Source organism: Durio zibethinus, chromosome 1 (genome assembly GCF_047325235.1).
Source record: "Durio zibethinus cultivar Kanyao isolate XHJ-2024 chromosome 1, ASM4732523v1, whole genome shotgun sequence".
Classification (NCBI taxonomy): Eukaryota; Viridiplantae; Streptophyta; class Magnoliopsida; order Malvales; family Malvaceae; genus Durio; species Durio zibethinus.
The window spans coordinates 5,291,196-5,317,738 of record NC_143162.1 but is presented as its reverse complement, the minus strand read 5'-3'; the positions used below and the strand labels follow the sequence as shown (position 1 = coordinate 5,317,738).

Sequence of the window (26,543 nt, the reverse complement as noted above, 5' to 3'; positions counted from 1 at the left end):
TTCAGTGATTGAAAACAGTAGATGCTGTTGAAGAAAGTCCATACTGATGAGAATGTAGCAGATATGTTGACTAAGACACTTCTTAGGAAAAAGCTTGAGCTTTGCAGTAACTTGGTCAGAATGAATTTCTTGGCCAAGGTAAGTTCTAAATAAAACTGCTATGGTGATGAATCTTCTCATAATGGGGCTGGAGAGGGAGATTATTAGGAAAATAGGGTCCAGCCCCATGTAATTAGTTTTGAACCAAGTAAAGGCCATGGGCCTAGGTCTTTCTTTTTACACAAAGCCCTAGCTGCTTAATAAAAAAAAAGATGTGGGGTTATTTTGAGGTGATGTCGCAAACCAAGAAGAGAAAAAAAAAAAGGCAAGAAAAGCAGAGAGAAAAAAAAAGGGAGAATTGGTTGAACAAAAGTCAATCCGTGGTCCGATTGAGTTGGAACTTTATCAGCAGGTTTATGATTCAGAGTTTTACATTCTAAAAAGTGAAGATTGGATTTGAAGCTCTCTAGGAACAAATCTATGATGTATTTGTTGAGTCACCTATTTGATAAGATTTCTCCAATTGTCTCTCTAGTTGTTAATTAGCTCTAGTTTTAGCTAGAGAAGAACTTTGTATATCAATTATTTGATAGTGAAGATTTTTCTGGTGGTCTGTGATTTTTCCTCTACACTATAAGGTTTTTCACATAAATTTTGGTGTGCTTTATTTTTTTTGTATTTTTTATTATTGATTGTTGTCTATTATTTTGGGTTTATTACAATATATTACTTCTATATTATTGTAATTATAACTTCAGGCGCAACAACAAGGTCTTAGTAACACCCATTTTAGTGGGTTCGGCCTTTGAGCATCTATTGGGTCATACAGCCGGTTTTCCCTTTCCCCATTCAAGAAATACACCCGAATAATGAAGACTGTAGTTCAGGTTACAATGAAACATGGAGAACAAATTTATGACTGTAGTTCTACTTCATTATACATGACAAATTTAGTAACAAACTGCATATGAAACTGTAAAAACTTTCCAAGTGAAAGGGGAAGCCAAAGGGCCAAAGATTGAGAGAGAGAGCCACCCCAAATCTCCCCTCTCCTGTCTATCCTGTCCATGAAGAAAAAATGGGCTGATGACCACTAACATAGTGAACCCTAATAGATTATAATTTCATAAGTAAACAATTGACTATTGTTGCCAAAGACATTGTGCTGTGATTCTGGTAGCCTCCTACTTGCAGTTTGGAAGCTAAACATAACCAAATTTGTATTATTGTATACAATGTACACATTGATTTTATGATGCTGTTGTCTTATCTTTCTTCAACTGTAAAATCAGGTTCATTCGGTTTTTGCAGAGAGCTTAGTATGTCAAAGTCATTTCCACACCGCCTACTCCCACCTCTTGATCTGGTGCTCGTTGCCAGTTTTGCTGCATATAAGGCAAAACCTGAGGCTGATGGAGGAATTAGTGGTGCATCCGTTTGTTCGGTTGCCTTTTCAGGTGAACTGGCTGCAATACTCTCCCATTTCTTTAGCTCAGCTGCCTCTTTCTTTCTCTTATAGCGAAACCAAGCTGCTTGAATAAAGCATGCAGCCCACGTCCTCCATTGATGTGAGTGAAATCTGAATGTGTGCCTAAGCTGCTTGCTATGCAGTCTACGACATTGGGAGGCAACAAACTTCAAGTCCTCAGAAACAAGAGCAAAAGCTTCCACTTCAGTGATAGCCTTAACGGTGCGTGTAGATGATGGAAGGACAATACTTGGACGAGGGTCCAATGCCCAGGTTAACAATTCCTCGCCACAGAAGTCACCGGGACCGATCCGGCTTGAATTGAAGAATCCTGTGCGTCCTCCATTAGTAGTGCATGAATCTAGGTGGCCTCGGACAATGAAGAGCATCTCATTTACAGGATCACCTTCACGAACTAGGCGAGTTGCCGGGGTACAAAGACAAGGTTTAAGCCTTTCGCAAATTGCATCTAGCATCCTATCATCCATCTGATCGAAGAGGGGTACCTGTTAATCATTTATACAATGAAAATTCAGAACCCCATATTAGCCCCAATTCAAAAGTCGAAGAGTGTTTGTCAAATATATAAAGCAAAGAGAAAATCCTACTTGTCGAACTAAATCAAGGCAGAGATGGCGCTTGATGTCTCTGCGAAGATCCATAGGCAGACTTTTTAGAATCACTTCCTCATCAACACCACGAGTTGCAACCCACTTGTATTGGTCGTATCTTCGAACATTCTGCTTCAGTTCATGAGGAAGCTGCCTGTGATGCATCCATTGTTCCGTATCAGTCCTCCTAATCCTCCATTCTTCCAGTCGAACGGTAGTAGATTGGAGATACGTCTGTCAATGGAAGAAATAAAGGCTTTAAATCCTGCTGTATTAATTGAAAAAAAATATGACGAAGGAGTATAAAAGAGCACAGCTTTTTCTAATGATATTTAAGATGCTCTTTCTCTTTCAATTGGCATATCCTTTCATATCGTCATGCCTGATGTGAAGGTAGAGCAAAGCTCCAGGATGGCTTCAAATAAGATCATATATCTTTGCATAGATGATTGTTTGGGGATTTACAGCTGGTAGACTTACTTGCATATTTCCAATCAGCAGTCCAAAAAGCACTAATCCAAGAATAGCAATTATGATGGCAAAAGTTATTTCTCCAACATAAGTGCTTGTGAGAAGACCCTGTCCCAATGAGCTGCAAATTTTGGTAAAAAATTGCTTATATTTACACATGCCTTTATGAAAATAAAATTCATTGCAATTGTAGCCAATATAAAGCATCATTAACTTCTTCAAATACAAGCCAGCAAGGATAATAAAAGAGGAAGGATTTCATCCAATCATATGCTATATATATAGAATCGAAGGTATTTACCTCAAATTTCTCAGCCCCCACCAAAGGCAGTAAAAGAACTTCTTGAAGAATCCTTCGGATGTGACTCCGAAATGTAATGCATCAGCATAAATACCAAACTGAAAGAAGTCACTGCTTGGATCACATAGATCTGAGATATTGCTTGAATTGAACCAAGTAGCTCTGGCAGGATCACCAACGAATCTGCAATCAAAAAACTCATACCGGCAGTCTATGAGGGGAAGACTACAAACTTTTCTCCAACATTCCTCTTGCCGTTCAAGTGATAAGAGGTACCAGGCGGCTCCTAAAACCTGCTTGGAAACAGGGAAATGAACAGATTCAGAGAGCATTCTCAGTAAACTTCATAATAGCTAGTAGTAATAAATTAAATCGTTTGCACTTTCAGCTTTGACAAATATTTGATGCGCAGAGAAAATGCAGAATGGCAACAGCATTTCACACGAAAATCACTCTTGTTTGTACACGTACATGACTTGCCAGCATATAGAGCATCAGGTTATAAGCTGCTCCTGCCCATGCTTTTTCTGTCAAAACCCCAGTAGTCTTGATAATTTGAGATGAAAGTGGAAAGATAAGGTATAGCCTCAGGAGATACTGGAATATGATAATTAAGCGTACAATATGTTTTGTAGTAACCATGGATGAACCCCTTAATTTTGGAATTACAGCCCAAACCAAAACCTGCAATGTGCATAAATAAGTGTTATTTATTTCTAATCATATAAACTTTTATGGACGTATGAAGTTTAAAATCCATGACAATATATAAATTTGATTAACAACTTTTGAAGTAAGGTTATAATTTGGTTTTATGATCACATATTTTGGACAAAAAGTGAATCCAACATTCAATTTAACTACTTGCGTACCTGTGGAAGGGGTTGTGCAGCGATTATGTCAAGCCAAAAATCTTTGTGAAGGTACCTTGAAGCAATTTTTGAAGGGTCTATGACTAGCTCTCCTCTCCCAAATACACGAGACGATGGAGCTACGTAAGCTGTTCGAAATCGAATAAGAATCTGGATTATGTAAAATGCATCCACTACTGATCGAACAACCGTGAGATCAATTTCAAGAGGTAGAGAAACAGTCATGCACAAGCCCTTCTTTGCCTGTGGCAGATAAAAGAATAAAGGGTCTACGAACAGAGAAATCAAACAAGCTACTAAGAAAAGCTTGTTCCATCTGTTGATGTCAGGTCCTCGAGGATCCAATATTATCTTCTTCACTACCTCATAGTCTTCTGAAAAGACTCTGGAGAGTTCCTTCTTGTGAAAAGTCTTGCCAATTTCAGTCTTCTGAAACATTTTGGACCGCAGCTCAGGCACTTGATTGCAATTCATCTTGCTCATAAATTTTGAAAAATGACTTTTCTCAGTTGAAAAAGTGTTCTCCTCAGGATCATTTTGAAATCTGATATTCGTATCGGAAGAATTTCAGTGAAGATTTATATGGACAATCACAAGTTGTAATTTCAAATACATTAAAAATTTGCCACTGAAACTATAAGAAAAAGAAAAGTAACATCCACATATCCATTGAACTAAGAGCTAGTTAAAAGGAGTGATAGGACAGACCTTACAGATTTTGATTTACCAGAAGCCATTGCACCAGCAATTGAATTGTTATAGTTTCTTCAATCACTGGATTTGATCTGCCATGAAATGATTACAAAGCAGTAAGCACCATAAAGTGAAGGATTTATAACTCAAACACTCCAACTAAGCAATATCTTGCACTTAATTTGTCACAAAATGAAAATGTATGAGAAAAAGTATAGCAACTAGTCACAAGGACCCCAAATGCTCTATCTCTTCCAGGATAAAGTTCATAGAAATTCATGATATTGCTTTCACTTCAGGCGAAAGGTAGCTACCGAGAATTCCTGTGCCCCCATCAAAGAAAAGTCACAAGTAAAAAAAGAAAACCAGAACCACAGAAATTAATATGATCTCTCATACATTTCAAAGCGAAAGCATTTTGATTTAGCAATAGCATAAGCATCACTGATGAAGCACTCAAAGAATTGATGAATTTCTCCATTGACGATTGACATCAGCAATATATAGTATAAGAAAGGAGAAAGGTAGGTAATTATGATAATGAAAGAAGAAAATCAGTAAAGCCTGATATATGGAAGCAGTTAACCAAACTTAAAGACAAAAAAAGAAGAAAAAGACTAATTGCAGCAGAAGCAATTAAGAAACACGACCAGGCATGATAAAAAGGTTCTTGAAAAACAAATGAAAGAAACGGTTTTGAAGAGAAGCAGCCATCATACCATGAATCCTCTGAACTTCTGTTATATCTTTTCCTTTGATCCTCTCAGCTGAAATCCTTTTAAAGTTTCACACCCAACTTTGAAATTTAAAGTCAAGTATGAAATGAATGAACAGTATAATGCTCACGTGGGACTTTAATAAAACAATGGTTAGAGAACAGATATGAAAGAAAACAAAGGTGGGTATAAGGGAATGGGATTAAGCTTCAGTTTCACATTCTAAAGTTTAGACTCATGTTTTGAGTTTATCTGGTTAAGCAACAGTGTAACTGATCCTTTTTTTCTTTTTTTGTCTCTTTTAAATGCAATGTTTTTCCATGTTACAGGATCATGAGAAAGTTATGAAAAAATTTATTTTAAAATCTTAAAAAAGTTGTTAATGTTAACCAAAAGTCAGAACATTTGTTGGATTGGAAACTTTTATTTGTTAATTTCCTTCGAAGTATTAAACTGTTACCTTGGAAATATATATGTCTAGAGTCCAGTTAAGAAGAGTAGAATCGAATTCTTGTTTGTTTGTAAAAGAAAAAGGAAAAAAAAAAAAAAAAAAAAACCAAACGGGTTCCATATGGGATTGATCACTATATATGTTGAGATTATGACCAGTACCTGCTGGAAAAGCATAATTTGGATTTGGTTTCTCTCCATTTGCATTGAAACAAGCAAGTGAATAAAATTTCAGATGGACAGCATAGCAGTTCGCTTTACATTGACTTCTATATTGAAAGCTTTCCCCAATGGCTATTATGGATACATTTTGGGAAAAAAAAATTCCTGCCATGTGAGAAAATACATTAAACATAGAACTCTTCCAGAAACTAATAAATTTTCAGTAATTATGATTGGTTTTTATATATTTTTCAAGAGTTTATATTTAATAAATTTTAAATATATAGATTATATACACTGTTAATAAATAAGATATATCACCTTATTAATGAACGAATATTAATCCTTAAAATAAATATATAAAATTTTAATTTTTTTAAAAAAACTTACATACGATTATCTGATTTATCTCATTAATAAAGTGACATCATCAAATTATTAATAGTGTATAAAATCTATACATTTACAATATATTAAATATAAATCCATTTTTCAATTATTAAAATATGTATTCAGCCATCATTAAAAACACATTTCTTTATGATCAACATACATTCTTAATTGAAAGGCATATGCTTGGAACTCAAGACCTTCAAAAGTGCCAAAATTGAGTATTTAGCAGAATAAAATTCAGAATGGAGGACAAGAGCCGTATAACAACAAATCAATTAAACAAAAAGGGAAAGAAAATATGGGAATATATCATCTATAATAATTGTATTATAATTAATCAATTAAAAAATTTTATTATATAGGATCTATCAAAATATTATGTGAAATATACTCTTATAAACAATGAACTCTCTTATAATTTTTAATTATGATTGGACAATTATAATATTGTAGTAAAAAAATTATAGTTGAAATACTTTAAAATATTTATTTATTCTTATAAATATATAAATTTTTAATTTGTGTAGCATGTCGAGATTATGATCTCCTTTCTATCAAAAAAATATATATTTTTATAATACTTCGTTCCATAACAAAAGTTTTACTAATAACCATACAATTGATTGATGGTGGAAAAAGTAAAAATGCATCACTGATTCATTTGGACATTTCCCTGAGAAACGATTGGGCAGATACCTTGAATCCCAACCTCAATGGTGATTTCAATTTCTGTGAAACACAATAAAGTTAAGTCATAAGTGGGGTAGGTACCAAATAATTACTATGTTAAGCTTGGAGTAGAGCCAATGTTCACGCTGGCTATAAATTCTTTGTTTCTAGACGTTCATATAAAATTAACTTTTTATCTGATTATTGGCATCGGGTTGTGGGTGACAGGTATAATTAGGGTTAATAATATAATTCATATTTGTTGAATTTCAACTCAAGTTAATTTTATAAGATTTTTTAAAATTGATTTTTGAATACGATTGAATTGAATAGTTTTTAAATAAAATTAAGGTTAAATTTTAAATAAATTAGATCTGACTTAATATATATAATTTATTTAATTATATATATTTATATTTTAAAAATAATATTTTATTAATTTTAATTCTTATTTAAATATTAATATTATAAAATTTAATTGAATTCAAAATAAATAAAAATTCACTCTAACTCAACTCATTATCATCTCTGAATATAATGTTCTGACTCAAAACATTTAGGCAATAAGGAGCATACATTGAAAATTACCCCTCAGAAAAGTCGCAGAAAAAGTAAAAGTCCAATTAGATTACTTGGATCGAGATCGATGGCTTTATCAATCGAGCCAACTTGCTATTGCTGTTAATCCTTTTCTTTTATGATCACTATGGACTGTGAAGAGTAGGTTGTTGTGTAGGTGACACAGTGGTGAATCTGTGCTGCAAAATTAAATCAGTTTAATGGCAAACGCGTTGCAACCGCCAAAAAGATTGCATTGGCAAAGCATCAAAGCCGCAAAATTTCACGAGGAACAGCTGTCTTCACCGAACCATTCAACTACCCGAATTTATTCCCTTCTAAAATCAGGACTCAAACCGGCAAAGCCACGAAATTATCCTCCTCACCCTAACTAAAAGGCATAAACAAGCTGGTAATTGGTAACACATCGGTATATATATGATAAAATAATGACTCAAATTTCATAAAAAATTTATTTGAGATTTGTTAGAAAGTTATTTGAAATTTGTCAAATATTGTTTGATGGATAAAAAAAATTTACAAAAAAAAAAAAATTTAAGAAAAAAAAGATTCTTAATAGGTAAATTTGACTTACATATGGACAAGAAGACTTGCAAAAAAAAATTCTAAGAAAAAAAAAATTTTTAATAGGTAAGTTTGACTTATAAAAAAAGAATTCTAAAAGGAAAGAGATTATTAATAGATAAGTTTGATTTACAGAAAAAAAATTCTAAAAAGAGAGAGATTTTTAATAGGCAAGTTTATATGGTTATAATAGGTGAAGTTTCTACAATCTTAAGTGCGAGAAAAAGATATAAGAGAGTTATAAGATTTTGTGGGATAGACATCCCATAAAAGTATTGAGTTTTAACTCTTATGGGTGTGTATGTTGGTGTATATGTTTATTTGAAAGTAGATTAGAAAAAACTGAAAGGGTACATATAGGTATGATGTATGGGAGCATATAGGTATATATTTTGTTATGTTGAAAGGGTACACAAAGGTTTGAGTTTGGATTTGTTTGGGTTAAGAATACTCCATAGAACTAAAAGAGATTGAAAGTGTCTTATGAGTATTGATTATTTAGTGAGGTTGATGATTTAATGTATGTTTGTAATTCTCTACAATTAGTAGATTTTATTTTTCATTCGTGGACGTAGGTTGATTGGATCGAATCACGTTAAATTATTATCTGTTATGTATTTGATTTATTATTTGATTTTATTTTCGCTGGTGTGATTGGATTTAAAATTTTTAATCCGATAAATAATATCAAAGCTGTAATGATCTCCAACAATATCTCTATAGCCACTTTCAACAAATACGTGTGCCTCAACCAGAAAGCAAGAGTTCTTTAGAGAAACATGAAAACAGAAAGGAAACCAACATGTTTGGTGGATATCTTTGTCACCGTCCATGCTCCTGTCATATGAAGAGGCTGTTACTGCGAAAGAGCATAGATGGTAAACTTCAGCATGAATCAAGTGCGCTTAGCTATTCTAGAGTTAAAAACATAACTATACAAATATAAGACATTTTCCATGCACAATTTTACTATTATCTAATTATAATTAAAAAAATTATATAAAAATCCAACACTTGTATGTATATTTTTAAATTATAATGAGATAATTATAATACAATAATTATAAATGATATATTTATGAAATTTCAAACCATACGGATTGAGGTAGGCGCTTGACCCTAAAATTGCCAGAAGTTCTAATTTTTCATCTGAATCCATGTCAGGCATAGGACATCCTCGATGGAAACGAAATCCCACCCTAAATGACCCAATGATTTGAGTTGTTCTCAGTGTTGCTAATTTCGTTTTAATATTGGTTGCATAGGTCAGCACACTCAGTTATGTGAAAAAATGATACATTTAAAAATTATTTTTCATACTGAATTTGATATTAAATAATATCGATTGTTTTTATTAATTTTAATTATTTTTTATAGATTAACTTGTTTTGATTGATAAAAAAATATATAATATATTTTATAATTTTTAATTGATTTTTTATTATTTGATTATTTTAACTTAATAAAAATAAAATTAATGCACAAAATAAGCTTTTGAAAGTTAGATTTTTCTATTTTTTACTACACTTTTTTTATATTTTATTTTTTAAAACCAAAATTTACAAATATTTCAATTTCTTTCAAAAAAAAATTTATGTTCTTTCTTTAAAGTTTAAAATTTTCAAAGTCAAAATTAATTTTTTTCATCTCTTTATTTTTATTTTAATAATTTTTTACATTAAAAATACTCATTTAAATATTATATGATCAAATTAAATATTTAAAAATATCATGATAAATTGATAATATTATTTTTATACTTTTAAATTTATTTATTTGATTTTTGAAGATGTTATATATTTATTTTAAATATTATTAGATACAAATTTATATATTTATAAATATATTTGTATTAAATTAAAAAAATCCAAAATAACATATCAAAACAATATGTATTAATATATACCATTTTTTTAAACAAAATCGAAATATTATTCAATGAGATATTAACAATCTTGGTCATTCTTGAAATAACATATCAAAACAATATGTATTAATATATACCATTTTTTTAAACAAAATCGAAATATTATTCAATGCAATATTAACAATCTTGGTCATTCTTGAAATATCATAATCCCACATTGAAATGTTTTGAGAATTTGCTATGATATATATGCTAAGGTTTAAATCCAAAATTTGTGAGGTGTGTTTTGTGAGATAAAACTATAAAATCTTCTAATCAAAGCGAACAATATTTTGCAAGTTGAGTGCGGGTCTCCATAAATAGTATCAAAGTGGTCACCAGAACAAGAGCTAAGTGCTACACCATAGGAGCTACCTCTAAAATCCTACGAGAGTTAAGTACTATACGTTGACAATATTTCACAAGTTGGGTGTGAGTCTTCACAAATAGTATCAGAACAGTCACCAATTGGATGAGTGCGGGTCTCCATAAATAGTATCAAAGTGGTCACCAGTCGAACAAGAGCTAAGTGCTACACCATAGGAGCTACCTCTAAAATCTTGCGAGAGTTAAGTACTATACGTTGACAATATTTCACAAGTTGGGTGTGAGTCTTCATAAATGGTATCAGAACAGTCACCAATTGGATGAGAGCTAAGTATTACACCATGGGCGCCACATTTAGAATCTTGCGGGAGTTAAATGTTATACGATGGGAGTCACATGTAGAATCCCAACGTTTGGTGTGATTTATGTGTGCTTTGTGTTAGGCTTTCACAAATTGGGTACGAATGTTCATAAATGGTATCAAAATAATTGGGTGTGGGTCTCCATAAATGATATCAAAACAGTCACCAATTAGACGAGAGCTAAGTGTTTAGAATCTTGCAGTCACCAGTTGGACGAGAGCTAAGTATTACACCATAAGTGCCACCTTTAGAATCTTGCGGGAGTTAAATGCTATACGGTGGGAGCCACATGTAGAATCCCAACGTTTGGTCCATAAATTGTATCAAAATAGTCACCAATCGGACGAGAGCTAAGTGTTTAGAATCTTGCAGTCACCAGTTGGACGAGAGCTAAGTATTACACCATAGGCATCACCTTTAGAATCTTGCAGGAGTTAAATGCTATCTGGTGGAAGCCACATGTAGAATCCCAACATTTGATGTGATCTATGTGTGCTTTGTGTTGGGTTTTCACAAATTGGGTACGAATCTCCACAAATAGTATTAGAATAATTGGGTGCGAGTTTCCATAAATGGTATCAAAACAGTCACCAATCGGACGAGAGCTAAGTGTCACACCATGGGCGTCACCTCTAAAATCTTGCGGGAGTTAAGTGCTATACAGTAAGAGCCACCTGTAGAATCCCAACGTTTAGTGTGATCTATGTATGTTTTATGTTGGGCTTTCACAAATTAGGTACGATTTTCACAAATAATATCAAAACAATTATCCGTTGGATGAGAGCTAAGTGTTACACCATGAGAGCCACCTCTAAAATTATGCGAGAGTTAAGTGCTATATGGTGAGAGCCACCTCTAGAATTTCAACGTCTAGTGTGATTTGTGTGCGCTTTGTGTTAGGCTTTCACAAATTGGGTATGAGTTTCCATAAATGGTATCAGAGCAATCAACAATCGAACAAATGCTAAGTATTACACCATGTGAGCTACCTCTAGAATACTGCATGAGTTAAGTTTTGTGACAATTTAATCCCACATTGGGATGCTTTAAGGATTTATTATTAGTGTGATTCTTTTAACAAAGGAATTTATGACACTTTAATTTCACATCGAGATGCTTTGAAGATTTACTATTGATATGATTCGGTGGATCTGTGTACTTTGTGTTAGACTTGATTGATATGTCAATTTTTAACAGAAGAGTTTGTGACACTTCAATCTCATATCGAAATGCTTTGAAGATTTACTATAATATATATGTAGAAACTTAAACTCAAAACTTATGAGGCACTTTTTGTAGGATAAACTTGTTAGGTATTGTACGTTTTGACTCAAAAATCTCATGATTTTGTCTCATAAAAGATACCTCACATATTTATATTTTAAATCTCTACGTATATATCATAACGAAACTTCAAATTATCTTGATGTGAGATTAGGGTATTACTTAAGATGTTATAAATTTGTGAAGACTCGTACTCAACCTGTGATGTATTTATGTGAGGTGTTATCTATTTAATTTGAAAGTCTCACAGTTTTGTCCCATAAAAAGTACTTTTTATGAGACAAAATCGTGAGACTTTCGAATTATGAAACAAAATCATAAAATTTTCGAGTTAAAGTAAATAATATCTAATAAATTGAGTACAAATATCCACGGTTTTCAAAAACATAATCATAATTCATAGATGTTAATAAAAGAGATAAAAAGTTAATATCAATTAAACGATAGTTTGATGCCCTCAGACTAAATATTTAATTTAAAATGAAATTAAATATTTAGATGATTGTTTAATTAAAGATAAAGATTTTATTTTATTTTATTCAAATTATAATGAAATATTATCAACGTGAGATTTTTCAAACGTAAATGTCGATGTGTAACATAAGCATCATAGCAAATGTTCATTTGGATTAAATTCACATTGATCTTCTTGACTTGTTTTAGACTTGGCTTTTGTTCTTTTGCCTCGGTAACCGAAAGAAGAAAAAAAAAACTTATTTACCCAAATAAAAATAAAAATATATATATCGTTTTATTTTCATTTGGGAAAAAAAAACCCTAAAACCCTAATTTTTGCAATTACCCAATCAGAACAGGAACTCAGATCTTTCTGATCGAAAAATATTGACATGGTTCGGATTCTTCTCCGATATTGAAGTTTGGGTTCCAGCAATAAGGAACAGTCCACTAAGCTCTCAAGACCAAGACTGTTATGATGAAGAAATTGGGGGGTTGCGATCGGGACAAACCGTTTCCTTCTTGATCACCACTCTAAAGTGGATAAAGATTGAACCTTTCCCTTAGGAATAAACATCCCTAAGCTCTTTCACATCCAATTCATTGTGCCCCCCCTTCCCATAAATTATTGATCTTTCAAATCCAAACATCTATAAAATTTAGAATCTAGGACCAGGTTTTTCTTTTGCTGCAATTCATTCAACAAGCATAGGCATTCTTCCAGCGCAAGATATACAAGGTAGCAAAACAAGTCAATAATTTTGAAGTAACTCTAATCCCATGAGCTAAAACATACGGCTACATATCAGTAACTGAATTATGACACAACATACAACGAAAATATTTCAATGGATATTATCAGCTCATTATCTGCTCTTTCTAATCTAAGCACAGATGTCGAAAAGAACATATGGTCATAACGCCCATAAGCAGCTGGTACAAGAAGCATTTTTGCAGATTCCCAAGAACAGAGAGAGGATGCAGCCGCCAGCTTCCAACTGCATATTCTAGGCGTCTCTGGCAAAAAGAGAACAGCAAGTCTTAACAATGCAGTTTAATCAAAACTTATAAATTAATATAAGCAATGAAATTTTAATTTAAGACCAATTTTCTATATGGATAATATCTAGAGGTTAGAGAACAAAACAGAAGGTAATTGAGCTTCACATAAAATTTGTGTAGCACATCTTCAACCTAAAATGTGTGGATATGTCATATAAGTTAAAGGTCGACAAGTAAGTTCATGTGCTTTAGGTTTGAAAACTGAAGATCTCCAAGTCCATGATGATGATGAAATGTAAAAATAGGAAGATTAATGAGGGAAAGTTATAGAATTAATGATAAAGAAAGTATAATATTGACCAAATGTAGCCTGGCAAGCAAAAATTTTTATAACAAAAAACCGACTAAATGCCCAAAGATTTAAACTCATACCCCAATAATTTAGCAGTACCAGTAGGAAACCATCACGCTCAAAATTGACGCCTTGGCCTAGACTCTGCCACAGAGACTCGAATTGGTCTGCCATCCAAATCCTGCACGAAACAAAATTTTAGGTTATTCATAATCATTAATGAACTTATTAGATTTCTAGAAGTAGCAGTTTTATACAAAATCATGCACATGAAAATCAATAGGTTCCAAGCATAGAATGACAGACGCATGAATGATACTTGACAGTATAAATTAGCCAAAGAACCTATCTTACATTTTCTATCACTTCAGATCCAATAAAAGTAATTGATTGCAAATTACTATAAACATTCACACATCAATAATCAAGGTAATGATCAACTTACAACACCATTCAAGGATTTAATGGCACTGTCCACCTCTTCAGCAGAATTATAAGTAACAAAGCCAAAACCCCTTGATCTACCACTTTCCCTGTCATAAACGACTTTTGCTTCCACAACCTTGCCTTGCTCGCTAAACAAGGTCTCAAGTGCTAAATCATCAACACCCCATGAAAGGTTACCAACGAAGACACAATTTGAACCGCCCATAGTTGGAGCAGCTCTTGCTCCTCCAGGAGAAAATTCTTCCCTACGAGGAGGAGGAGGTCCTGAGTTTACCCTTAATGCCCTCCCTTCCAATTCCTGCAACCAGTAAGTACAAACAGAAGAAAATTTTATCATAACCTGATACAAACTTCTGATAAAAACTATAGACTTATTATGCCTTGATTACTTTTATGGGGGTATTAGCTATTAATACAGTCAAAGCTTAAGCACACTTGCCACTGAAACACCCCTTTTCCCATCTACTATGCTGCAAGAGAGAATGTGGAAGAAAATAGAGGAAAGAAAGAATAAAGCTGTTTACTTCAGATGTTGATCAAATTCATTTGCAACAGTGGGCTTTAAAGCCAGAACATGATATCAACCTTCAAACTGTTCTAACAATGACAAAGAAGAAAATGGTCATTGATACGTACTATAAACTTAAAAAAGGATAGTCACATTTGTTTAAATAGACATGTAAACAAAGCAAATCCAATTAAGAAATGTACAAAATACTATAAGTTCTTAGCATATGACCCCAAAAAATGACTTACATAGCCATTGAACTGTTGAGCAGCAGCTTTAACTTCCCCAATTGTGGACATAGTTACAAAACCAAATCCCCTACTTCTTCCAGTTACCTTGTCATAAATCACCTGCCAAAAGCAATAATTTCACCACATCAAATGGAGTGAGCATCTTGTTTCTTAACTTCCCAAATGATAGCAATGAGGTCCTTATTGCTTCAATCCAAGTCAATGCTCAATTAAATCACCAAAGGACAAGCTATATCATGAGTCATGACCCTTTAATTAGCTAAATGTCTTTTCAATATTCAACATTCATCTGGAAATAAATTAAAAGAAAAAAAACTCATCCATACCATAATTTAACAGGTTAAGCAATAAGGTCTATAGTGCTTTAATTCAAATAAATGCTTAATTTAACGACCAAAGGACAACATCTCTCTGAAGTTTCATACTTTATATCATGACTGCCCTTCAATTAGCTAACTATCTATTTCAACATTCAGCAACCAATTCCAAAACACTTCCAAACAAAAGTACCTCAACCATCTCAACATTTCCAGCGCTTCCAAACAAATCAGCAAGCTGGGCACTATCCACGCTAAAAGGAAGATTACCCACAAAAAGTTTCAAGTCAGGGGAGAAACTAGTAGCCCCTTCTACATCATCACTACCAAAAAGCTCCTCTTCCTGATGATACTCAGATGAAACGGCAACGTTTCTAACAAACTTAGAAGAATAAGAAGCAGACCTTTTGGTTAAAACCTCGAAACTTTGAAGAGCAGAAGAGAAGAGAGGCTTTGCATGGAGCCTGTGGGAAAAAGAGAAGAGGGAAAGTGAAATGGGTCTTGGGTTTGATGAAGATAAGGTTTTGGGTTTGAGAGATGGGGGTATGAGAGATGAGGTAGATGTAGCAGACATTGCTTCTTTTCTTTTCGGCCCTTGTTTTCTGCTTTGCCCAACAGATAAGGCGAAAAGGAAGAGAGGGTTTATGAAGAATAGCTTGGGTCAGATATTTATTAAGAAGGATAGGAAAAGATAATTTTTTGGGGTTAAGAGGAGCAAGTCCCGTACTTTGGAAGTTTGGATTTACATGTGATGAGATCGGGGCCTTTGGATTTTGTTGATAAGATATAGACTGAGATAGATATTTTTCCGGATAGAACTCAGAAAATTTTTCTTGTATTTGAAGTTATCTATGCTTGAATTTTGGTAACATGAATATAAAAACAAAAAAAATTTTAAAGTTGATAATGTGAAACGATATATGGATTCACATTGATACGGGTATGTTCCAATATCAAAATAAAATGGTACACCCACCGGTAAGATACAGACTATTGATATAGATCATTGCTTTTAGTGATTCATTTTAAATTTTAAATTTTTCAAAGGCTTGAGCATTATGTTTTTGAGGGTGTAGTGAACATCTTAATTAATTTAAGCTCATTTTTCAGCAGCTCTCTTGATTTTATGTTCCTAAATTCCAAGGTTGACTTGGAATTCGAAAACAATACAGAAAAATTAACACCAACAACAGCTCAGCCAAACATCAAGTCTTGTCTTAGCCAACTGTGCTGGATTTATCTATCAGATTTACAAGCCACTGAATCAGATTCAGCAACAAACGGGTGATCTGGTCGTTGTGCATATCAGAAAAACTGATTGCATTACAATTATGTAGATTACATCTGATGAATGATTACACTCAAAACTTTATCATTAATCTCTAGACAGCAAGCAACACCAATGCCGTGCCTTGTAACAATAAAAAATGTTGTATAATTTGCACTACAGCTTGTCACTGTGTATCAAAAGAATAGTCATTTTCCCATGTAGTGAAGAATGGCGGAGACAAATGCCTGCTGAACATATATTAAAGAATCTTTATGTAATTTGATCTTTTTCAAGTCACTTCCCACCGTATCTCAACGCAAATCACACCATTTTTTGAGTTGATTAGGTCATACTTCTCATTGATTCGTCCATTGTAAACTACATCATTAAGATTGATATTCACATGCCCCAATGATTCCTGGAAAAATCACAAAGATGAGAGGCTGATATTACATTGCAAGTACAAGAAAGGGTGATGTCCCAACCTTCTGTCGAAGGAGACCAAAGTGTGTCCGCTTACTTATAACTTCAATATGGATCATATCTTTCAGAGGTGCCTCTTCTAGCACAAACTGGAATTCTTCATTCCAACTTGGATCCCTTGTTTTCTTGATCATCTAAATGAAATAAAATCAAATAATAAATAGAATATTAAAATCTTAACAATATTAAAGGAAATGAAAGATTGTCTTTCTAGCTGTATGATGCCACAACTGTGTATGATGCTCCATATTCCCATGTCTATGTACTTTGATGATGTCCCTGTGAACCCCTCGTGCTTGTAAACAGTAAAAGGGATTTGGAAATAAAAGTTCAAACTGATATAAAGTGTTAAAGGAAACTCTATATCTACATATATATATATATATATATACCTTGGTTTTCTTTTTTTCTCCTTTGAAAACAATCAGAGCATAAGGGTTGTTATGATACTTCCCTTCAACATCCTCAGCTCTTTGAATTAAAATTGAAAGCAAACCAGCTCCACAAATGGACCCATCATGTATGGGTAACCTACCGACACCACTCTCACTAGTTGCATATCTGTCTAAAGGTCCACTGTATCTTTCATTATCCTCTTTGAAAGGATTAAATGTCATCTGCACCACTAGATGTCCTCTTCGTTTCTTGTTTTGCGGGTCATTAGGATTTGTGTTCTTGACTAAATCAAGTGAAAATTCTTGTGTTTCATGAGGAGTGAGTAATCTTAGTGGAACCACTTGCATTCCCAACTTGTCATGTGTCCCAACCTGTTAAACCAGAGGACAAAATCATTGCCAATGATCCAAAAATCAGTTATAAGTAAATGAGATTGGCCTGAATATCAAATCAAATCCCATTTATAGTCTAAAATTAAAGACCCTCAAGGGACCCATTTAATGATAAATGCTTTAATCAGAAAAAAAATGATATTATCCTGTTTGATAACATGTGCATTAGTATTATGTTTTATCACACATACTTGGATAAATATAAAAGGAGAAAAGCATATATCTCAAATACTCCTTTGCTATGTTCCATCAAGAGCATGCAAAGTAACAGAAAGGTCTAGTTTTTTTATGATGCTAATTCTATATGAAAGTATGGTTTGTCTTCTATAACTATGGCAACTAAAAAAATTATATATGAATTATAAGAAACAGATAAATATTAAACCTTTTCCCAATCATAAACATGCAGCTGAAGGACTTGCGACTGCGGATCTTTTACTGTAAGCTTGAAGTCCTCATTCCACACAGGGTTGAGGTTCCTCATTTTAATAGATGTTTTCTTCTCCGGGAGCCTTTCCCGCCTTTCCCCACTAAGGCTGAGTTTAACATAAGGATCAGAGGATCCCAACAAGTCCATCTTTAAAAGTTTGAGCGCCCTCACAACCTTCACATGCAATATGCCTACAGGTTTCTTTGTAGCCCCTCTACGGCGATGGAAAAAATAATTAAAAAATGAAAAATGTGAGTGATAAACACAATGGAGCTTGGAATTAAAAGACTTCAATTAACGTGTTAACAACATAACAGTGAAAAGCCGGGTGCAAGAGATTCTTCTGCCTTTTAACATCCAGTCAATAGAAACTAAACACACTCTAATGGCAGTGAATAGCCAAGAAATTATGCAGAATCAAATGTTGTCTTAACAATTTGATGTTACTGAAAATTAATAAGGATAACCATATGGCTCAGAAAGACAAATCTAAATCTGATATTTGTCAGGCACTTACACTGAACCATCAAGAATTGGGATTTCAAGAGTTTGTGGCCAAAGATAGAAGCTAGCAATCTGTTTTCTTATCATTTCCTGCAGGCAACAGAAAAGTCAGTACTCCAAGAATCTAAGATGGTTTATGCTAAAAGAAGATACTACAGGTCTTGTATTCATAAATTGTACTTTCTCAATTTCGAAGTGTTTCCAAGGCAAATGCATCAGCATCCCAAAGTTTTAAATAGAATGCCTTTCAGATACAGATATAAATTTGATTGTAGCAATGCACATTTTGTTCTTTATAATAACAGCATTTGCAGTTAGTGGCAACTGTTCACAAATAAACATTACCCTATGCTATCAAGTGAAAGAGTGTGCAAATAGAATTTCAAGATGAAGAAATGTAAGAAGAAGTGGTGTCAAACAATACAAATAAGTCAACTGAAAAATAAACAAAGAAAAAAACTAGATTATTCATCAGTTCTTTGTTAGGCTTAAGGCAAAACTTGATAGTTTAACATGTACTCTATAAATTTTATTCTTACGCTAGGATCATTTTAACAGTTTTGCTATCAATTCATAGGCCTTCAACTTAAAAACTGTAATTTAGTTCAGTTGATTTATGCAAATACTCTAAGGGGACATTTGGTTTGATAGAATCCACAAATTTTCCTTAGGAATCTTACTGGTGGGTATTTCATTCTAATATTTGGTTCAAAGTAATATGATTTCACATAAAAGTGACATATTCTTAATAATACCTGAGGTCCTAGAATCAGCAACCCACCTCTCCTTGTGGTATTGTAAGATTTCCAAGGAAAGTTGTATTATTTTCAAATTTGATCTAAATAAAAAATATATGAAATAACTGTTACCATTTTAAAAAATTATGTCTAGTAGTGACTATAAGTAAGTTGTAAGTTTCTGCTACCAAAAAAATTAGTGGCGTTTGACATAAAAAATGCTTTAAATAAATTATTATTTAAATAAATATTGGGTTGAAGAAATGCCTTAAATAATTATCATGTAAGGCATTTTTGGAAAAGAAAGGCCTTAAATGATGATCATCTAAGGCGTTTGGGTTGAAAAAAAGCCTTAAATGATCCCTAAAAAATGAACAAGATTATTTAAGATATTTTTTACTAAAAACGTTTTAAATAATTAACCAAGATTAAATAATTCCTTTTAAAAAAATATATCAAAATTATTTAACAATGTGTTTGGATTGAGGGGAAAGGAAGGAAAGTAAATGAATGTAAAGGAAACAAAACCCCATTCTCTTATTTAGATAAATTTTTAATTTAAAAAAAAAAAAAGAAAGAGATGAAAACCAAATAATCTTTAGTTTCTCTTGTAAACCTAATTTTTTTAATACCCCAATTTGGAAGAAAAGCTAGGGAAAAGAAAGCTGACAAATATTTTTTTTATAAAAAGATTATTATGTTTATCATTTTATTAATACTAAAAACCTAATAAGAAAACCTAAGTAGATCACAATTATCTTGTAATTTTTTTAAAACCATCTATTTTTTCAAGTAAGTTTCACATATCTCTTCCAATATAAAAATTTTTTATAATTTTTTGGTAATTTGATATTGATAAATAGTTAAATATAAATAGATATATTTTTTGGGCTTATGATACGATTGACTAGCTCAAAATCTATCAATGCATATTTGTAAAATATCTTCCTATTTAACTTGATTAAAAATCATTGATATAGCAACAATTATGAGGTCAGATAAAATATCAAACATATCATAGTCTAGAAGTGCTCTAAAATCACAAGCAATAAAATGTTATAATTGAAAAAAATTATTATAATAAATCATTTCCTTTCTTTTTCACTCTTTATCTAAACAATAGTTGTTAGAATTCATTTTTTTCTTTTTTTTATTAATTTTAATTATTCGAACAAAGGTTACATATATCATTTTATTTCCTTTAAAAAACTTTCTTTTTCATTATTTTCCTTTCCTTATCTTTCCAAATTATTTGAGGTATTTTTCAACAAAAAACACCTTAAATAATCTCCTTAAAAAATAATAAAATAAAATTATTTAAAACATTTTTATTAAAAAACACCTTAAAAATAAATTCTTTTCCAAGCTCTAAATGAATCAAATAAAAACTTTTTTAAGACGTTTTTGTTGGAAAGCACCTTAAAAAAATTTCCAACAAACAATCAAATGAATACTAAAAAATAAAAACACCTTAAAAAAAAATTATTTTTCAAGTTCCAAATGTTTCACATCAAAACAATTTAGGCAAATAAGGGTGGTTGTAATTGAAATCAGATTAGATTTTAAAATTAATATATACATCAAGAAGATTATAATAATTATTCAAAAATTAAAATGTGTGAATTTTTCCTAACCAAATGAATACATCTAAATAAGTGATGCACTAAAAATAAAAATAAAAAAAACTTCTAAATATCACATTTTCTTTCAAAATTTAAAATTTTATAAATTAAATACCCTTTTAAAAAATAATATCCGACATATCTAAAATTTAAATCTCTATAACTCTTTCCCCTGTCCTCGAGTTATGACCTCATTTGTACCAAAAAGAAAAGAAGTCACCAAAATAATTAAAGTAGACATCTGGAACAAAGGATGTGGCCTCCTTTGTACCAAAAAAAAAAAAAAAAGAAAATGTCTTCAACCTACAAATAATTAAAGTAAATATCTAGAACAAAGTCAACTTCTAGTAGTTGCGTGTTGTGGTCTTATCTAAATGATTGATATATAAAAGGTAAACACTCTTCCAGAAATTCAGACATTTTATCCTAGAAAGAGTAAGGGGGAGAGATGTATGACACCTGAATAAACTGATACAATCCTGGAATTGCCATAATATCGCCTCCCAATAATTTCAGTCCAAAGTCAGCTTGTGGCTGCATATTTGTTTGAGAATCGTTCACCAAAGCTGGTTATTATAAGAGTTTTACTCCATTTGAAACTTTTTAACTGGAACCCTCTAACACAAGAACCAAAACAAGATCAAAATTTTACTTTGTCAAATTTACATTACCAGTTACCTTCTCCATCAAAGAAACTGCTATCCTAGCAAAACAAGGGAATGTTGGCACAAGAGGCTTCAAAGCTATCCGAGGTGCTGCACATATTTGTACATCCAACAGCTGAGAACAAGCATGGGCACATTTTTAAGATACATCTAATGCAATCACAGACTTAATCAAAATATGCAATGCTACCAGTAATAATATATAAATATCAAGTCCTATCACATTAGATGCGTGATTGTGTGAAACGCTATCAATAAACAATGAAGGGAGAAATTAAATTAGAGTTAGCTGATTCAGGTACTGTGATGAGCTCACTGAATTTTGATATCAAGAAAGACATGTAGCTTATCTGAAATTTATTGAAGAAAGGGACTTGAGTCAAATGCTATTAAAATACACTAGAAAAACTTCCACTATTTGTCATTTCATCATCTTAAAGTTCTCAACACCCTACTACAGTTAAGATATTGGTTAGAAGCTCTTCCCACCTGCAGTGTGATTTTAAGAGACAATAAATTCACCACCACAGTGATGTCAGGATTTCCAGCCCATCTAAGCACAGGCTCAAATACTAGTTCGTTTTGATTGGTTTCGACAACTTTGATACCTGCCAGTTTGATGAATAAGATATATATTTAGTAAACAGCAATGGAAAGAAAATTCCAAAGAAGATTACAAAAAAAAAAAAGAAAGAACTACATATATAGTCTTGACTCAAACATGAAACCATCTTATGTATTGTTTTGCAATTAGCACACCACCAATGCAGGTATGTTTCATGTATTGTTGAGTAGAGTACATAGCCAGCAGTATGGATTATATAGAAAAACTCTTAAACACTGGGTTGTAGATTCTACTAATTACTTATTTCAGCAGCATGCCTTTGGAGACAAGTCTTACCGTGAAATATAGGAGGAATGGTTCCAAGACTCAAACTCTTAAAATATACTGATATTATCTGAAACTTGCCACTGTACTCTGCAAATATGGGCTCCACCATGCTTCTTATGATACCGCTAATTGCCTAAGAAGAAGTATATGCAAATTCTGTGTTAACGGAATAGTTAATGATAAATTCAATTCCAGAACTTGAATGGCATTGTGTTTTTTTTATCTGAGAAGTTGAAGTGTTTGCAGGGGGAAAAATGTGATGCTGAACTCATCACCTTATTGAGGAAAGGCCACAAGTCGGAGATAAACCTATTCAACCAGTCAATCTGTACAAGGATTAAATTAATAGAATAAAACCAAGAAAACAAAATAAACAAATGGCATTGGTAAAGCATAAGCAGAACCTATCTTAGTACTCACTCGATCATAATCAGGATGTTTCATCCAGAAAGGAATTTCAGGCAAAATATCAAGCAGAGAGCTGGTATCAAAATCATGAAGTGGCCTGATTATTGGATCCTGCAAATTTATGCTTAGAAATATTACTCCAAAAGATATCTCAATGACATTTCCAAATTAGATAACATATCTATGAAGCTTTCTAGCTGAGAGACTGAGGGCCTGGCTTGGGATTCTAAGCTTGACCTGTATTGCTTTTATCTAATACCAAATGATGAAATAACTATAGAGCAGAAAAAGTAAAGATAACTGAACTGCAACAGTAAGTAAGAAAACTACTGATTAGAAGTGGGGGACGAAAAATCAACACTGGAAATGTGATCATGCACTTTCACCTAGAAAATTACAGAAAATATTCATCGACTTTCCTCAGAATCATTTGATTGGAAAATTGATCAGCAAATGAAAGCAGTCTTTTACCAAAATGTCAATACAGAAACCAAAGAAGGCACTTACAAAAAAAAAATGAAGAAATCTTCTATAAAAAGCCAAAGAACCAACGTTCAAAAAGACATCAAACCCATCATGTAAGCGTGGATACTGAATTATTAAGGAAAACAAGAAAACCCCATCAAAGAATTTGTCTGTTACCTTTGGATCTGCGGGCTCTTCATAAATGAACAAGAGAAAACCAATGAACAGCCCAATGGGAACTCCAATTCCAAAGCCAATGATTCCTAGAAAACAATCCACCATCCCCATTAACTTTGAAGTTTGAATGAATCCTTTTACTTACATGAGTTTTGAAAAAGGAATGCAGATCAAAGAAACGATAGATTTGCAGTTTAAATGTTCAAAGAGATTGTGATGAAATTTAATGTGCAAACAAGCAAAGAAAATGAAATCGGAAACTAACGGATGGTGGTCTTACTGGAAACCGCCAAAATAGAGTTTCGCTGTTGAGTACACGCGTTAAACGTAGAGGTATTTTAGTCTATACACTATTTGTATGTTTTTTCCAATGCTCTTATCATATGTATTTCATTTCTCTATTCTCAAATTATAACTTTAAAACTCAAGTATATCGATGTTTGCGTAATAAAAAATTTTAAATTAAATTCAAATTTTAATTCAATTATTTATACAGTTCCGATATATAATATATTTAAATTTTAAAATTTAATATATATCTTTTATTTATTATTAGATTACGATTTTAAATTTTAAGAATATTGATAATTATATAATAAAAAATAAATTAAATTTTAATTTTAATTAAATTAATTATACAATCATGACATGCAATATGTTTAAAATTATGCATCTCTTTTACTATAAAATTTAAAAATATCATAATTGTATAATAAAAATAAATTAAATTTAAGATTTAATTTAATTAATTTATATAATTATAATATATTACAAATTTAAATTTTAAATCTCAACACGATATTTCATTTTTCTGTTATTAAATATGATTTTTTGGTATAAAAAAATAAAAAATTAAATTAATCACCGAATATTCAAAATTTTAATTTATATAACATGAACTTCAAACAATATAGGCAAAAATAAAAGACAAATGGCAAAAAAAATTAAATAGTCAAATCAAGTCTTGTCTAAGAGGTTTATTCTAAGAGGCTAAGTGTTAAAATTGAATCTAAGCTCTACATATCTAACCATTCAAATTAGAAAAAATTCAGCTCAATTTAGAGCCCCAAGTGATCCGTTACCTTACAATGAACAAAGACTTACAAAAAAAAATTTTAAGTAAAATTCATAAAATTTTTAAATAAAAAAATTTAATAAAAACATTAATATAAATTTTAAATTGAAAAATTAATAGAGTTAAATGAGAATATTAATAATATATAAAAAAATTTTAAATATTATATATCATTTAAATTTGATTATTTCTTACTTAATGATAAAAAATTTATCAAAATTTTTAATAAAAATACTTATCAAAAACAAATATAAAAATTTTAATGATAAAAAATTTATCAAAATTTTTAATAAAAATACTTATCAAAAATATATATAAAATTTTTTAAAATTTTGTATATTTGTTTTATATAATAAAACTATTTTTTCCACTTCGTAATAGGGTCATTGTCATAGCGTTGGAGTCACTGTTGGGGGCTAAAATTCACTTCAGGATTTCATACAATTTGGCCTTCAAATGTGACTCCAATGCAGTGGATCTCTTTCTCAATGGAAGTTATCACCAGACGGAATCTTAATAAAAGAAAAAAAAAATCAAAATTATAAATGATTTAACCCGAACTTTACTCTTCCAATTACCCTCTAACGATCTCGATTGGTTTAACCAGTTTGATTGATAAGTCAAGAAAGAAAAGCTAACAAGATGTTGATGATTTTGTCTGCATTCATTGAACTTTAAAGTGTTTCACGTGACCAAACTGTGTTTTTTTTTTTCCAATTGAAAACGAATGGTACTTTAGGTCAATGGACGTGTAGTTTTTACAAATGAATTCAATTTACCAAAGGATTTTTTTTTATAAAATTACAAATATTAAAAAAAATTATAAATTATTAAATTAAATAAAAAAAAACACTATCGAACAAATCCAATACTAAACTGAATAAAATATAAAAAATTTTAGAATCTACTTATTATCATTAAGTGAATGTTTGGATGGAATTACACTTTCAATAAAATACAATTAAACTTCAATTATTATAATAAAATTTAAATGTTAATTTCAATGAAATCTATTCATCATAAATTTTTTATTAAATTTTTTTTAATTACAACTATAATAATAATTATTATTATTTTTAATTTTATTATAACTAATCTATTATCTATCCAAATAGAACCTAAATGAATGTGTCATTAGCCAATTACCAAATAAAGTAAGCTAACACGACAATTTTAATAAAGAAGTGTATTTTAACTCTTGTCACTATCAAAATGTTGTTCTTGTTCCCATTTTGTAGTCAGCTTTTTTCAATGGTTGGGGATCATGTAACTTTATTTAATTAGCTTGTAGATGCTGAAGTTCCTAAACTTTTTCAAATTTACTCACATGAATTCCTTGTATGTTGCTACTAGGCATAAAGGATTTCATTCAAAAGTCAGTTCAATATATGCTTATTTGGACTTTTATGGATTTACCAGCATGAAATCTTATAGCGTGCAAATAATCATAAATTCGGCTTGACCAAAGACTAAGGACTTATGAACTTCTATCCCTTTCTTTTTTCTTCTTGAATGTAATGGATTGAGAGGAGACCAGATTTTAATTTTATAAACAATTTCAAGTTTGAATCTTTTATTTCTCAAATTATATAAAAAAACAAAAAACAAAAAATAACTTTCTTTTTTGTTAAAAAAAAATGTAATATGAGAATAAAAAAAATTATGGATATTAAAATTTAAATTCTAAGTTTACTAAATATTACATTTTAAATGTAATTACGTGAAATAATTGAACTGAATTTCAGATTCAAAGTTAACTTTTGTATATTTCATTATAATTCGGGTTTTCAAAATAGAATTAAGCTTGGAGGTTTCCTGGTTGATGAG

At 31.4% G+C, this 26,543-nt stretch overlaps 3 protein-coding genes across 9 annotated transcripts; all 3 read right to left on the bottom strand.

Moving 5' to 3' along the window:
* Positions 1-941: 941 nt before the first annotated feature.
* LOC111311032 (protein CNGC15b-like) lies at positions 942-5,220 on the bottom strand. Of its 2 annotated transcripts, XM_022910409.2 has the most exons (8): positions 5,175-5,220; positions 4,471-4,547; positions 3,763-4,306; positions 3,362-3,574; positions 2,891-3,183; positions 2,599-2,710; positions 2,116-2,352; positions 942-2,013 (listed from the first exon to the last, which is right to left on the bottom strand). In XM_022910409.2, the coding sequence occupies exons 2-8, from the start codon at positions 4,497-4,499 to the stop codon at positions 1,306-1,308; spliced, it is 2,136 nt and encodes a 711-aa protein (XP_022766144.2). In that variant the 5' UTR covers positions 4,500-4,547; positions 5,175-5,220; the 3' UTR covers positions 942-1,305. The 2 variants fall into 2 exon arrangements, with proteins under 2 accessions (XP_022766144.2, XP_089616600.1); XM_089760474.1 differs by lacking the exon at positions 5,175-5,220 and having other exon boundaries at positions 4,471-4,606.
* Positions 5,221-13,017: 7,797 nt separating this feature from the next.
* LOC111311844 (RNA-binding protein CP29B, chloroplastic-like) lies at positions 13,018-15,911 on the bottom strand. Its single transcript, XM_022911606.2, has 5 exons — positions 15,394-15,911; positions 14,881-14,982; positions 14,123-14,422; positions 13,758-13,858; positions 13,018-13,340 (listed from the first exon to the last, which is right to left on the bottom strand). The coding sequence occupies exons 1-4, from the start codon at positions 15,772-15,774 to the stop codon at positions 13,796-13,798; spliced, it is 846 nt and encodes a 281-aa protein (XP_022767341.2). The 5' UTR covers positions 15,775-15,911; the 3' UTR covers positions 13,018-13,340; positions 13,758-13,795.
* Positions 15,912-16,503: 592 nt separating this feature from the next.
* On the bottom strand, positions 16,504-23,901 carry LOC111311843 (synaptotagmin-3-like). 6 transcript variants are annotated; one of them, XR_016342018.1, is made up of 13 exons: positions 23,642-23,900; positions 23,012-23,110; positions 22,867-22,917; positions 22,601-22,724; positions 22,189-22,307; positions 21,706-21,814; positions 21,494-21,600; positions 18,689-18,765; positions 18,127-18,385; positions 17,346-17,720; positions 17,185-17,248; positions 16,956-17,087; positions 16,728-16,888 (listed from the first exon to the last, which is right to left on the bottom strand). XR_016342018.1 is itself a non-coding variant. In XM_089760451.1 (12 exons), the coding sequence occupies exons 1-12, from the start codon at positions 23,750-23,752 to the stop codon at positions 16,760-16,762; spliced, it is 1,653 nt and encodes a 550-aa protein (XP_089616577.1). In that variant the 5' UTR covers positions 23,753-23,901; the 3' UTR covers positions 16,504-16,759. The 6 variants fall into 6 exon arrangements, 5 of the variants coding, with proteins under 5 accessions (XP_089616577.1, XP_089616573.1, XP_089616584.1 ...); XM_089760451.1 differs by lacking the exon at positions 17,185-17,248 and having other exon boundaries at positions 16,504-16,888; positions 21,494-21,568; positions 21,713-21,814; positions 23,642-23,901; XM_089760447.1 differs by lacking the exon at positions 17,185-17,248 and having other exon boundaries at positions 16,504-16,888; positions 23,642-23,899.
* Between the last annotated feature and the right edge of the window lie 2,642 nt (positions 23,902-26,543).